The sequence below is a fragment of the Entelurus aequoreus genome, linkage group LG04 (assembly GCF_033978785.1).
Source record: "Entelurus aequoreus isolate RoL-2023_Sb linkage group LG04, RoL_Eaeq_v1.1, whole genome shotgun sequence".
Classification (NCBI taxonomy): Eukaryota; Metazoa; Chordata; class Actinopteri; order Syngnathiformes; family Syngnathidae; genus Entelurus; species Entelurus aequoreus.
Window position 1 is genome coordinate 47,573,536 of NC_084734.1, and position 15,562 is coordinate 47,589,097.

Here is a 15,562-nt window from a genome sequence, read left to right on the forward strand (position 1 = left end):
TACCTGCAGCCATGGGTGACTCAGCGACTTGTCCACGCTGTAGCGTTTCCTCATCTTCACCTGCAGCAGATTGTTGATCAGGTCCGTCGCTATGGAGACGAGAGATATTTGCATTTTTTATATGACAGAAATACACAGCAACTTTTGAGTCATTGATTACATTTGAAAACATGCTGCAGTCAGCCACCAGGGGGCTCTCAGCACACATCAAGTGTGCCAAAGTGGGGTCAGGTGGCCATTTTTGTTTCACAGCTTATTTTTATATCTACTCTTTGCATATAGCCAAATTAAAAAAAATTATATACACTAATTAGCTTTGTCAGAAATAACAAAGCTAATAATTCTGTATTTTGTTTGCATTTTTAACACAAACAATTTAAAACTGCGTTTACTATTAGTGGGCGTGTTGCCTGTGATCTACTAATTGATAACTGGTGCAGTCTGCCTTATTTAAATTAGGTTTTTGCACGTACTATGCTACTTACACCATTGAGACGCTCATTTAGGGCACATCCATGTTATCATGCTCCTACCTGTGGAGTTTTGGTATGGTTTGTACACTGTGATGTACCACTTTTTATAGGCATTTTTTGAAGTATCTAAAACATAACCTATTTTTAGCCCGCTGAAGGTGCGCCCTGGGAGATCCTAGCACTAACTGAGTGTGCGCTGATCCAGTTGCAAAAAAAGGCATATTGCAAAAGGTTTTTTAAATATAAGAGATAAATTAATATCTCCCATATAAAAAAATGAACGTCATCAAAAATAATGCCAGCACACACAAAAACACATCAATTGAATATGTTTTCATCAGCTCCTTAAGTCCTCCAGCAGCTATAACATTTATAAAATAAAATTATTGAATAGAAAATATGTTTAATATTTTTATTTTTGACAGTCCATATATGTTGACAAGCGTGCGTAGGACGGAAATTAAGCGCGATCGCCTCCTTTCTCACAGCTATTTCTGCGCAACTGCCATTTTGCACAGCCTTTATAAACATAGAAAAATAAAGATGCAAAACAGCGGCCGCAGAACAGTTTTATTCGTGATAAATCACACTACGTGTGTGCTAAATAATTATATTTGCATCTCCTACTTCCAGTATTGTGGGAGTTCTAATGTTTAGCATATATTATGCATATTCATGAAGACAGACACACAATCCTTTGTGCACAAGTTTAGTAGATCAGCTTTTCACGTGTTTTACCTTTAGTAGATCAGGCCCTTAGTGTAGTAGCATAAGGAAGTACAAAAACAGATGAAAACCCTAACATTTGAATATTTTGCAAAAGTCCATTTATGTAAGCAATTCAACTTCAAATGTGAAACTAATATGTGATATTAACTCATTACATGCAAAGTGAGATAAGTCCAGCCTTTATTTGTTATACTTTTGATGATCATGGCTTACACTTTTTGAAAACCCCAAATTTTCCGAGATGTTCAATTAGAGGTTTTCATGAGCTGTAAGCCATAATCATCAAAATTATATCAAAATAAGGCTTAAAATAACTTGAATTGCATGTTATGAGCATATGTCATATATTAGTTTCACCTTGTAAATCGAATTGCTGGAAGAAACAAACCTTTGCACAACATTCACAATATTGAGTTTCACTTTTACTGTGTTATCTTATTTTTGATACTTGTACCATAGATAGCAGCTACTAAACCTACTTTTACTAAAGTAGCTCCGTCAGACAAAACATTCTATTTATCCCAAACAAACGGGTCGGCTACCTTTCTCCGAAATTTCTTTCCAGGGATTTGGCGGGTACATGAAGGCGGCGTTCTGGATCTGGTCGTTGATGTCCTCGTCCTCGTTAAAGGGGAAAGTTCCGCTCAAACTGACGTAGACGATGACACCCACAGACCACATGTCCAGAGAGCGGTTGTAGCCTTTGCTGCGGAGAACCTCCGGCGCCAAGTAGGCCGGGGTTCCCACCACGGAGCGGCGGAAGGACTTTTCCCCGATGATGCGAGCGAAGCCGAAGTCACACAACTTCACCTGCCGAGGAGAAGCAGTCGCGAGTCACAGGCGGTTCTAATAGATCTATCAGAGCTTTGTGTTTGGACCTGAGGAAAGGGTTCCGCCGACGCCAGGAGAACGTTCTCTGGCTTCAGGTCACAGTGGACGATGTTCTTGAAGTGGAGATGTCTGAGGGCCACTAAGATCTGCACACACAAACACGTTTATGTTCGATTCTCAGTAAATGGTTGTGGGGCCGCCCACCTGCGTGACCAAGAACTTGGTGAGACGTTCTGGCAAGCGGCTCTTCTCGCTGGATAGAATCATTTCCAACATGTCGCCGTGAAGCTTCTCCATGACCACAAACACCTGCTCTGGGGTCTCGAACATGCAGTCCAGGTTAACGATGCCGGGGTGGTGGAGGTTCTGATAGAGCAGCAACACAAGCAGTGAAAAAGGAATGTGTTCTGCTGGGGTCAGTGCTAACGAGCCCTGAGGCACGCTACCTGCAAGATGGCGACCTCGTTGCGCAGCTGGCTCTCCTGCTTGGTGGGAAACCTCATCTTGTCGATGATCTTGATGGCCACGTCTTTTCCCGTCTTCCTGTGTTTACCTGGCAAAAACAGCCATCAACTTTCAGAACCTCCAGAGTCTACATCACAGCGGAAGACCTCACCTCCGTAGACAATCCCAAATTGTCCGGAACCGAGCACGTCGTCTGCAAATATCTGATAGACGGAGCTGATATCCTGCAGGAGGAAGATGAGGAAGTTATTATGTTATGATGTTGATGAAGAAGATGAAGGACTCACCACGTTCTCCTGGATGTGAGAGTTACAAACAGATATGCTGAGGGAGAGTTCCTCTGTGGAGAAACAAGAATGTTTATTAGAATAAGAACAGACACAATTCTGTTCAAGGGGCAAAAACAACTCTTGAACAAGAGAGTAAGACATGTCAATTTTACAACTGAAAACCTGAAAGTAAAATCTGACGAATTACTCCTTAAATTACCAAAACAATCCTACCTGAAGAGATTTGTGAAAAGGTGATGAATTTCACAACCAAAGCCCAACTTATATAACATAAAATAACCAACGTAAGACAAACAAGAAAGTTCAAAGATTACAACTTAATAATAACTCCTCCACATGGACCAGCTCTAAACTCTCGGCAGGGTCCTCGATGGTGCATGGGAGATTACCCAACCAGTCTACATGTGCTTTGTGGACTTGGAGAAGGCATTCGACCGTGTCCCTCGAGAAGTCCTGTGGGGAGTGCTCAGAGAGTATTGGGTATCGGACTGTCTGATTGTGGCGGTCCGCTCCCTGTATGATCGTGTCAGAGCTTGGTCCACATTGTAAGTAAGTAAGTAAGTCGGACCCGTTTTCAGTGAGGGTTGGATTCTGCCAGGGCTGCCCTTTGTCACCAATTCTGTTCATAACTTTTACGGACAGAATTTCTCGGCGCAGCCAGGGCATTGGGGGGATCCTGTTTGGTGCCTGCAGGATTAGGTCTCTGCTTTCTGCAGATGATGTGGTCCTAATGGCTTCATCTCGCCAGGATCTTCAGCTCTCACTGGATCGGTTCGCAACCGAGTGTGAAACAACTGGGATGAGAATCAGTACCTCCAAGTCCGAGTCCATGGTTCTCGCCCGGAAAAGGGTGGCGTGCCATCTCCGGGATGGGGTAGAGATCTTGCACCAAGTGGAGGAGTTCAAGTACATTGCAATCTTGTGGGAAGAGTGGATCGTGAGATCGACAGGCGGATCGGTGCGGCGTCTTCAGTAATGCGGACACTGTATCAATCTGTTGTAATAAAGAAGGAGCTGAGCCGGAAGGCAAAGCTCTCAATTTACCGGTCAATCTACGTTCCTATCCTCACCTATGGTCATGAGATTTGGGTTATGACCGAAAGGACAAGATCACGGGTACAAAATTAGTTTCCTCCGTCGGGTGGCAGGGCTCTCCCTTAGAGATAGGGTGAGAAGCTCTGCCATCCGGGAGGAGCTCAAAGTAAAGCCGCTGCTTCTCCACATCGAGAGGAGCCAGATGAGGTGGTTTGGGCATCTGGTCAGAATGCCCCCCAAATGCCTCCCTGGGGAGGTGTTTAGGGCACGTCCGATCGGTAGGAGACCACAAGGAAGACCCAGGGTGCGTTGAAGCGACTATGTCTCCCAGCTGGCCTGGGAACACCTCGGGATCCCCCGAGAAGAGCTGGACGAAGTAGCTGGAGAGAGGGAAGTCTGGACTTCTCTGTTTAGGCAGCTGCCACGCGACCCGACCCGACCTCGGATAAGCGGAAGAAGATGAATGGGTGGATGATTTTGAATCGAGAATCGTTTTAAATCGAGAATCGATTCTGAATCGAATCGTTACCCCCAAGAATCGAATCGTGTGGGGCTCAAACATTCACAGCCCTAACATTGGTTTCGATGTCACCTCCCTGTTCATCTGTATTCTAATCCAGGATGTAGTAGGGACTGTGAGGCAACGTCTTTTAGATCAGTGTTTTTCAACCTTTTTAGAGCCAATGTACATTTTTTTCATTAAAAAATTAGTGAGGCACACTACCAACCAAAAATGTTAAATAAATGATACTCTGTAGCCGCCTATATTAACAATATAGTAATTATTATCAAAGTGTCTTGAATAAGAATCAAATAAACACAAACATTTATTTTATAATCTTTTATATTTCTTCTTTCAAATAAAAAGTGCACTTAACATGTCCACATCAAAAATACAGCTGGAACACGGAATGCCACAACAATGTGGTCTTAAAACTAAAGAGGTAGTAGAAAACTTCAACGTGTTTTGCAAACTCTAATTCTCTCCAAAAACATTCTGTTAGCAGGAATAAAGAAAATAATGCTTATTCTGACAGAAGCAATACTATTTGGGAACAATTTACTGTTACAATATGAAGAGTTTGAAGAGTTGCATGTACAAAATGTCAATTTCAGTATATTTTACTCACTTAGTGTGAGTGTTTGGATGAACACAGAGCTGATATCCTGGCTGGAATTGAAGACAGACACACATGGAGCTCTTCCTCAACAACCCTCAGTCTCTCTCTGTTTTTAGTTTTTATAGCAGTTAGGCTTGAGAAGATCACTTCACACAGATACAGTATGTTGTGGAAAATGGGAGTAATGTTAAAATAGCTTTGTTTGCCAGAATGGGGAAGTCATTGACAGCAGTCAACCAAAAACTGTCCAAAGGTCCAAACCACGATTTTGTCTCGGTTCAGTTAGTTCCTCCTGCTCCTGTAAAGTCATGTCCTTTCCAACAACTGCTGAGCTGTATGGGTCCCTAACCCAGTCAAGGCATTCAGTGAAAGCTGAAGAGAAATAAAATGACATATTTTCCTCCAGAGTTGTTAAATGTTCCCACTCACCATTTCTTGGTGAGTGGGAACATTTCAAGGTTGCCACGTCTCACATGTTGTTGCCAAAGATGCACCTTTGAGCGGAATATTATTGTATCCGTACTTGTGAGCAAGTTTTCATTTCGGCCTTGCATTCATGTGTTCAGTTCATTCAGATGATGAAAAATATTCGCCAGGTATGCCAGCCTTGCACACCACACATCACTTGCAAGCAGCTTTGAGTAATTCGACCCCTCATTTGTCAGAAACATTTTAAGTTTCTCCTGCAGTTCATACACAAGGGCCAGCACCTTGCCGCTCGACAACCATCGGACCTCCCTATGAAACAGCAAGGCCTTATGCTCCGCTCTCATTTCCTCACACAAAGATTCAAATTTGCGGATTTTCAGAGATTGTGTCTTTACAAAGTTTACCATGTGCACAACATCATTCATCACAGGGGCTAGATCTTCTGGTAAAGTCTTGGCCACGAGGGCCTCACGGTGTAAGAAACAATGCATAACGATCACATCTGGATTTCTTTCCTTCACTCTGCTTACAAAGCCTTTGGTGATCCGACCATGGCTGCAGCTCCATCAGGGCAGACACTCATGCACAGTGGTTGAAAAACACTGTACTAGATGATCACACCTTACAAGATAGATCAACACTAAACCCAGAACAGATATGCCTATTCCTAGAATTTTGACTTAATACTACGTTACTTTGAACTTTTTACCGTCAAAAACAAAGTTGTGCCAATTGATCACCTGTATCCACAACTGTGGCAAACCTTTTACATGCAGGACATGGAAAAGAGAGCTCCGAGCTCTTTTAAGGGAACAGCACCAAGTCAGACGTACAGATATGCGGATGACACATGGGTGAAAATCAGAAGCCAAAAAGTGCAACTCCTCACCGAGCACATTAACTAAATGGACAAAAACATCAGGTTCACAAGTGAGGATGTCAAAGACATTGGAGAAGACATTGGCTTCCATGTCGAGGTTTACCAAAACCCTACTTTTCGACTGACACCACCCATTGGAAAAACAAACTCTGTGTTATCAGAACCTTACAACACAGATCTGATAGCATTCCCACCAGCCCACAAGCCAGGGAGAAATAGCATAAGCATTTGAGGGAAGCCCTCAAAACCTGTGGCTACCCCAGCTCGTCGTTTGTGAAAAGTGCATCCAGTTCTAGAGGGAACAAGAACAGAGTGGATGAGAAAGAAAAAGGTGACAGGCACAAAAAAAATGTCATTCCATATGTATCAGGTCTATCTGCAAAAATTTGTGGGAATTTCACACAACATCCCAGTACACTTCAAACCAGGCAACACCCTGAGACAGAGACTGGTGCATCCTAAAGAACGGACACCCCGCACCCACAAAAACAATCTGGTGTATGATATCCAGTGTAATGATGAATGCACTGATTCATATATTGGGGAAACAAAACAACCACTAAGCCGACGCATGGCACAGCATAGACGGGCAAACTCTTCAGGCCAAGATTCAGCTGCCTACCTCCACCTCAGGGAGAAACAGCACTCCTTTGAGAGCAAAAAAGTACAGATTCTGGACAAGGAGGACGGATGGTACAAAAGGGGAGTAAGGGAAGCCATCTACATTGAAGTTGAAAAACCATCCCTAAACAGAGGAGGTGGTCTGCGACACCACTTATCACTCACATACAACACTGTCCTTTCAACTATTCCTAAAGACTCTGCAATTTAGCCTGCAACAAATAACAGGAATGAGAAACATTTTGGTCACACATGCACCTATTGTGCCATTTGTTACAACATGGAATGGAATGCTAACATGGGTGATTACGACTGATTTTGGGCTGATAGTGGTCGTTCCACAGCGAAACGTTTTGCCACACAATACCTCAATGCTAGCAAGGGGAAATTCTACTGACAGTTGTTTTTCTCACTACGATAGGGCGGAACTATCCTTGCCCTGGCACACTCTCCTGGAGTTGGAGTATAAATAGTTGGGCTTTTGGCACCCGTTGCTCGACGAGATCTGACCAATCTACATCTGTCAGCATGAACTGATGAAGCCTGCTTGGATGAGAGGCGAAACGTCTCCTAAGACAAACCAAACAGTCCAGTTGCGATCGATTGAATGCCCTGAGAATACAATGGCCTGGATGAATGAGAATGTCCACAGACAACAATGTTTATTTTCATGTGCCTGACAGTCAATTTCCACTAATAAGCTACTACTGAGCTTCTTTAATGGACTGTGATCAATACCTGCTGACATTCAGGTCAACTTACAGAACCTACAGCAATTTTTTTTTTTTTGTCATAAAGAAATACAATTATGTGTGCTTACGGACTGTATCCCTGCAGACTGTATTGATTTATATTGATATATAATGTATATATTGTGTTTTTTATGTTGATTTAATTAAAAAAAAAAAAATAAAAAAAAAAAAAAATATTATTATTTATTTATTTTTTTCAATTTCTTGTGCGGCCGCAGCCCGGAACCAACCGGTCCACGGACCGGTACCGGGCTTCGGCCCGGTGGTTGGGGACCACTGACCTACAGTACACAACTTCAGACCTCAACTGTGTCTAAAATAAAAAACTTGCATCAGTATATTTTAATAATTACAATTAGTACACTTAGTTCCGCGTGTGAATGCTGACAGTGTAGTGTAGTTTCCAAAATCTATTATTGTTATTGTACACTTACTGTAAGTAATATTCTTTATTTAACCAGTAAAAAATCCAATTGAGATTAAAAACCTAATTTTCAAGGGAGTCCTGGCCAAGAGACAGCAAAGGTACATATATAATTACATTTGTAATTATATTACACATTAAAATGATAGCATAGCCATCAAGTAAAGCAGTTACAAATAACTGAGGCAGCTTCAAATGTTTACAGTTTAGATTTAAAAGCATTTGAGGATAAACAGTCAGCTTCCAGTCTCTGTGTAGCATGTTCCAAGCACAAGAGGCTGCATAGACAAAAGCTTTTTTCCTCAGCTCTGTGTGAGCAAAAGGGACAGAGAGCAACAGCTGATCGTTGGAGCTCAGTGCATAAGAGTCTGTACTTTTCTGTGTAATCAATGTACACATGTAAGAGGGCAATACGCCCAGAAGAGTCTGATAAATAAAAAGTGTAGCAATGACACTGTCTCCTAGTGCAGTGGTCCCCAACCACCGGTCCGCGGACCGCCGATTGGTACCGGGCCGCACAAGAAATAAAAATAAAAAATAAAAATAAAAAATGTTTTTAATTAATTTTTTTAAATTAAATCAACATAAAAAACACAATATGTACATTATATATCAATATAGATCAATACAGTCTGCAGGGATACAGTCCGTAAGAACACATGATTGTATTTCTTTATGAAAAAAAAAAATATATATATATATATATATTTTTTTAAATATATATATATATTTTTTTTAACCCCCCCAGGTCCGTGGGACAAATTTTCAAGCGTTGACCGGTCCGCAGCTACAAAAAGGTTGGGGACCACTGTCCTAGTGGACAGAGAAAGGCCATCCCACCTGGGAGTACAAGTGGTGTGTCAAGGTTCTACAGTTTGTGACGAACCTCATGGTAACCCGAGTCGACCATCTGAAGACAGGAACAAATAGCATTCATATATATGCAGGGAATTAACAGCCTGTTCCAGAGATGATCCAAAGCAATAAATAATTGTATCATCAGCATAAATATACATAATCTCATCAGAGAAATGTTGTTCTAAATATTTGATGTACAAGATAAATAGGAGGGCCCCAAAACAAATTGCTGTGGCACCCCTTTATGAACATTAACACATTCCAAATGAAAGCCCTCATGTTCACTGGGTCCTGTTATCTAAATATTTTGAAAACGATTTGACCTTTTTGATAAGCAAAGTGCATTGATTTCATAGCTGTCTAAAAAAGGACCAATCAGTGGCAGAATTACTTTGTCTTGCCTTATCCCACACCGTATTACACTCATGAATTCTGTGTGCCAGTTCTAGAGAAAACCAGGGATTTGCTCGCCCCTTCACTCTGCGTTTCTTTAAACGTGCATGTTTATTTATAATTTGCCTGAAAAGGTATTTAAAAAATGTCCAAGCTAGCTCTACATCTAGTATTAGATTTATATATTCCCAATCCACCATAGAAAACATCACAAAAAATAACTGTTTCTTCTGTCCTTTCCAATGATGAAATGCAAACACTCCTGTTAGCGCCTCACCTTCCACTACTGAGAGTGGTAAGTGTCCATCGGTGCACATTCATCACCAGTCAGCACTAATGCAGTCAAAAGACAAAGTGTAAGTATGCAAGTGCACACTTATGCACTCTAAAGACCGATACTAAATATGCAAGTGCTTTTTCAAAATGGCTAAAGACAAATTTTTTTAATCAAGCTTTTTACTTATCATGTAAATGTTTTATTTTTTTTAATCATTTATTGTGTTGTTTTCTTTCTTAAATTTCAATATTAATACTATTATTTTCTCAATGGTTTGTTTTTATTAACCTATTAACGTATTACTTATATTATTCATATTTTATTATTACATATATTTTAGCATATGTTTTGTATTATTTTTTTAGATGGGGTCAATTTTGGTTATTATTCAGTGTGAACGCCTCAAATGTGACGTTTTCCTCAAATCCTCAATGCCATGCCATGTTTTGTTTTTGCTTTGTTATTGTCAATAGTGCTGTGTGATTTCTTTTTTTTTTGTACCGTATTTTGTGTTTCCCACTTGCCTGTGTATGAAAAGTGCTAAATAAATAAAGTTTGATTTGATTTGATTAATCACATGACCTTTTTTTATGAATCACATTTTTATTAAATTAATTTCTGATGTGATTAAATTTAAGTAAAAAAACTAAGTGTAAGTGTATGCAATTGCACACTTACAGTATGCACTAAAAAGACAAAGTGTAAATGCAAGTGCACCAATGGAGACTTTGACTTCTCTGCTTGATGATGGATTATCTTGAGGAGGACTTCCTGTCATTGTGGGCTGATGTACAACCAAAAAAGGTGTTGCATAACGCCTCCATCAGCATGATGGCGTGTCCATTAGGATGATGGCGCGTTTAATTTTATGCACTCAACAGGTAAAAAGGACTTAAAGGTCCGTTCCGTCATTAAAGCTCATTTCCAGAATAGGAGTGGATGAATGTGGGCGAAATGAAGGAGAAAATCCCTTCAATCATTTTACTTTCAGCGGGAGGTGGCCATTAAAACAGAGACGCCGCTCAAAGTTAGATTCTTTGTTAATCTGCTTCCTGTTGCGTCACCACCGTAACAAATGTGATGACTCAGTGTAACCCGCCTGGTCCACCCTGGGCCTTAAACCTGGGTCCTTTGAAAGAGATTGCAAGAGAGCTACACAAGCTAAAAGACTGAACTGTCAAGGGAGTGAGCTTTATCAACATATTCCTGCACGGCCACACCAGCTGGCCTCTGTTGCATCAGAAGCAAGAACACAAAGACTCACTGTGGTCCCGCTCCTGGCTGCTGGGCTTTGGCGTGACTGGCATCATGGCCTGCTGGAGGGCCTTCTCCCAACTCTGACCCGCCTCCCGAAAAGGGCCGCCATCATTCTCGCCCACGTAGTAGATCGTGTTGGACGTGACCACCTGGAAGCAGGGAGGGTTGCTGCCCTCAGACAGACCGCCAACGTCCTGGGCTGCTTCCACCCGCAGGATCTCCGACAGCGGAATCTCCTGCATCCACACAGAAAGTTTATAAGCTGAAATTTGCTGATCATCATTATTTTGAAATCTTTCATCACCTTGTAGAACTTTGCTGCACTGTGGTTCTGGAACAGTGTCAGACACTTGAAGTCCAAACGCCAAAAATGTCTTTTCCTCTGCAAGAATCGTAAACATTTATTAAGTTTGTGTATGCGCGTGTGTGTGTCTGTGCTTGTGTGTGTGTGGCACGGACCATATTGTCATGGTTTATGTAGTGGACCATCCAACCTTCTTTGACCACAGTGGAGCTCCTCCTCTTTGTGTGTTTGATGGACTGAACTACTCGCATCAGAGGGATATAGCTGCTGGTCAACGGGCTGAAAAAAGACACACACATGATGCACACACGAATGCTACTCTATGACTCCATTTACATTTCATGACTTGAATATTGACCAAGTATTAGCGATATTGTTATTATAAGGGCTAACGTTAAAAACCTACTTTTAGTGGTGCATTGATCACATCAAACGCCAGTTACCTGGTGAAAGGTAATTCTAGATTATAAATCATGCCTCTCACCTGTATAGTAGAAGGTTGTGGACAAAAACAGAGAAGTTGGTCAACTTTGACAGCCAATTTAGACCATATATATATATATATATATATATATATATATATATATATATATATATATATATATATATATATATATATATATATATATATATATATATATATATATATATATATATATATATATATATATATATATATATATATATATATATATATATATATATACAGTGTATATATGTATTTATTATAGCTGGGCTAAGTAGCTGGGGAAAGGGAAGTCTGAGCTTCTCTGCTTAGGCTGAAGATGGATAGATGGATGGATGTGCTTGAAAAAAAACACTTCACCCTTGCTCCTGATGGGTGCTGGTTAGCGCCTTGCATGGCAGCTCCCGCCATCAGTGTGTGAATGTGTGTGTGAATGGGTGAATGTGGAAATACTGTCAAAGCGCTTTGAGTACCTTGAAGGTAGAAAAGCGCTATACAAGTATAACCCATTTATCATTTTTTTCATATTCAAATCGTATTTTTTACAGATACTTTTTTTAAGTTTCATATCATTTTTTGTGCAGTGTCAATTCTTTTTTTTAATATATTCAAATACTTTTTTTTTCAGATACAGATTTATTGCCTGGATTTAGCGTGGGGGGCATGGCATCAACAGAGAGGGGCGTGGCATCATGACAGACAGCTTACCAAAAAGTCTTGGGGGGTCCACTATCACGTTGCCTTCAGTGAATGTAATGTGAGGAGACCCAGTGATTATTTAAAATGTTTGAGTGGATTACATGTTTAAGTGGCGTTCACTTCAAACTGACACTAACTCTTATTAGCATGCATGACTCTGAGGGACTTTTGAGGAGGAAATGTTGTTGTGTTACAAAGTTTGTGTGGTGTTGCCTCCTTATTTGTGATTATTCCAAGTTGGTTATCATTTACCCATGCATAGTAGCGGCAGTTAAAGTGAATATGACAGCATGTCATAACGACGACGGTCAACTGGATAAAAGAAATATCGATAGCAGTATCACTCGTCCAGAATCTTAAAGGCCTTCTTGTACCTACCCAATTAGGAACTGGTACCAAAAAAATACTGGCAGACGGTATACAGTACATCCCTAGTTGTAACCACAAAAAAAAAATGTAACCAAAAAAAATTTGAAACCGAAACTTTCTTTTGTTTGCAAATCTTTTTTTGATTGAAAATCTATTTTTTGTTGAGGTGGCAAACTGCTCTCCAGAGAACATGTTATGATTATTCAATGTTTAATAGTCTAGCTTTGGCTGAGATTTAGACATTAGAAAAAAAAAGATATTTAAAAGAAAAGGTAAAAATGTCACCTGATGGCTTGTGGCGACTCGTCGTCCCGATCACCGTCCGTGCAGGGTCCCTCTGGGAAGAACACTTTGTCTTCGGGTGTGGACGCTCTGTCCTCATCCAGGCTGTGACCTCCATCACTGCCGACGTCGCAGTTGTCGACCTCCATCGTGACGTCTGAGTCCAGAGTGGGACTGGACGCCTCTGTTTAACGACAAATATGAGGTTGCAGTTCCACATGCGTCCAGCGGGCGGTGCGGCGAGAACTCACCTCCGTTAAAGTCGACCTCGCCAAGGCAGTCGCGCGGTACTTTGACCGCACATCTCTTGTGGCAGTTGAACTTGCAATCTGAAGCACATAAATAACTTTCAGCTGTCACCCTTCAAAGAAACATTAAATGTTGGTAAATGACCTTTGCACTGCAGGCCTTGGCGGAAGAGACCCTTGAGGAGCCGCTTGCAGTACTGGCAGATGGTGGGTCGTGTGTACGTGTGGACGGAGAAGGTGTGTGGCACTTTGACTCGACTCAAGACCATCTTCTCCATCCAGATGGGACGGCCGCTCAGCAGAGAGTTACGCTTACCAGCGCCCAGGAGGGGGCGCTGCTTGCACCGGCACACACATCAATAAATATAAATGAAATATACAGTATATAGATAAATATATATATAAATATAAATTAAACATACAGTATATAGATAAACATATCTGGCTCCACATCGAGAGGAGCCAGATGAGGTGGTTCGGGCATCTGGTCAGGATGCCACCTGAACGCCTCCCTAGGGAGGTGTTTCGGGCACGTCCGACCGATAGGAGGCCACGGGGAAGACCCAGGACACGTTGGGAAAACTATCTCTCCCGGCTGGCCTGGGAACGCCTCGGGATCCCCCGGGAGGAGCTGGACGAAGTGGCTGGGGAGAGGGAAGTCTGGGCTTCCCTGCTTAGGCTGCTGCCCCCGCGACCCGACCTCGGATAAGTGGAAGAAGATGGATGGATAGATATATAGATATACAGACATACATACATATATATATATATATATATATATATATATATATATATATATATATATATATATATATATATTTATATTTATAATGTATATATACATGCACTATGTAAAGATGTTTATGGGTGTTCTTTTATAATATCTATAAATATACTGGACATCAGGTGTACCTTGTATGCCATATTATTGCAAAGACCTTCAAAATGTACATTTCATTCTTACTATACATACTGTCACCACGTTTTGAGCAAATCAATGACTTGCTGATCAGTAAAACATTTTTAAAAAGTTCCTTTATGTCTAATCGCCACGTGGCAAGTCGCATGCTAATCTCATCATACGCCGAGGGAAAGCACGCGGTGGGACCGCAGACACTGCACACCACAATGAGGAGTAATATGAAAAGCTACTTGATAAACCATCACCCCCAAAATATATTGGCATTTTAGGATTATGTTTGTGTTCAATTACTGTAAATGTGTTTAACATTTCTGCAACTTCATTTGACATACTATGGCATATTTACTAAGTCTTTTTTTTGGGACAATACCACACAATAATAGCGTACCGTGGCCTTTCACCGTGCTAATATTTACATATATATATATATATATATATATATATATATATATATATATATATATATATATATATATATATATATATATATATATATATATATATATATATATATATACATATACATATATATATATATATATATATATATATATATATATATATATATATATATATATATATATATATGTATATACAGTATATATATATATATATATATATATATATATATATACATATATACTGTATATACATATATATATATATATATATATATATATATATATATATATATATATATATATATACGTATATATATATATATATATATATATACTGTATATATATATATATATATATATATATATATATATATACACAGTCGTGGTCAAAAGTTTACATACACTTTTAAAGAACATAATGTCATGGCTGTATTGAGTTACCAATAATTTATACAACTCTTATTTTTTGTGATAGAGTGATTTGGAGCACATACTTGTTTGTCACAAAAAACATTCATGAAGTTTGGTTCTTTTATTAATTTATTATGGGTCTGCTGAAAATGTGACCAAATCTGTTGGGTCAAAAGTATACATACAGCAATGTTAATATTTAGTTACATGTCCCTTGGCAAGTTTCACTGCAATAGGGCACTTTTGGTAGCCATCCACAAGCTTCTGGCAAGCGTCTGGTTGAATTTTTGACCACTCCTTTTGACAAAATTGGTGCAGTTCAGCTAAATTTGTTGGTTTTCTGACATGGACTTGTTTCTTCAGCATTTTCCACATGTTCTCAATGGGGTTTAAGTCAGGACTTTGGGAAGGCCATTCTAAAACCTTAATTCTAGCCTGATGTAGCCATTCCTTCACCACTTTTGACATGTGTTTGGGGTCATTGTCCTGTTGGAACACCCAACTGCGCCCAAGACCCAACATCCGGGCACATTTTCAGTAGACCCATAATAAATTCATAAAAGAACCAAACTTTATGAATGTTTTTGTGACCAACAAGTATGTGCTTCAATCACTCCATCACAAA

At 40.2% G+C, this 15,562-nt stretch overlaps 1 protein-coding gene across 1 annotated transcript in view; it reads right to left on the bottom strand.

The window, feature by feature from the left end:
• LOC133648692 (serine/threonine-protein kinase D3-like) overlaps window positions 1–15,562 on the bottom strand; it is a 28,163-nt gene that overhangs the window by 459 nt on the left and 12,142 nt on the right. The window contains exons 6-18 of the mRNA XM_062045023.1: window positions 13,349–13,538; window positions 13,207–13,284; window positions 12,959–13,139; window positions 11,295–11,418; window positions 11,140–11,217; window positions 10,843–11,071; window positions 2,786–2,838; window positions 2,650–2,722; window positions 2,480–2,586; window positions 2,238–2,399; window positions 2,081–2,179; window positions 1,745–2,012; window positions 4–89 (exon numbers count right to left, since the gene is read on the bottom strand). Coding sequence (XP_061901007.1) covers window positions 4–89; window positions 1,745–2,012; window positions 2,081–2,179; window positions 2,238–2,399; window positions 2,480–2,586; window positions 2,650–2,722; window positions 2,786–2,838; window positions 10,843–11,071; window positions 11,140–11,217; window positions 11,295–11,418; window positions 12,959–13,139; window positions 13,207–13,284; window positions 13,349–13,538 — 1,728 coding nt within the window. The remainder of the gene's footprint in view (window positions 1–3; window positions 90–1,744; window positions 2,013–2,080; window positions 2,180–2,237; window positions 2,400–2,479; window positions 2,587–2,649; window positions 2,723–2,785; window positions 2,839–10,842; window positions 11,072–11,139; window positions 11,218–11,294; window positions 11,419–12,958; window positions 13,140–13,206; window positions 13,285–13,348; window positions 13,539–15,562) is intronic.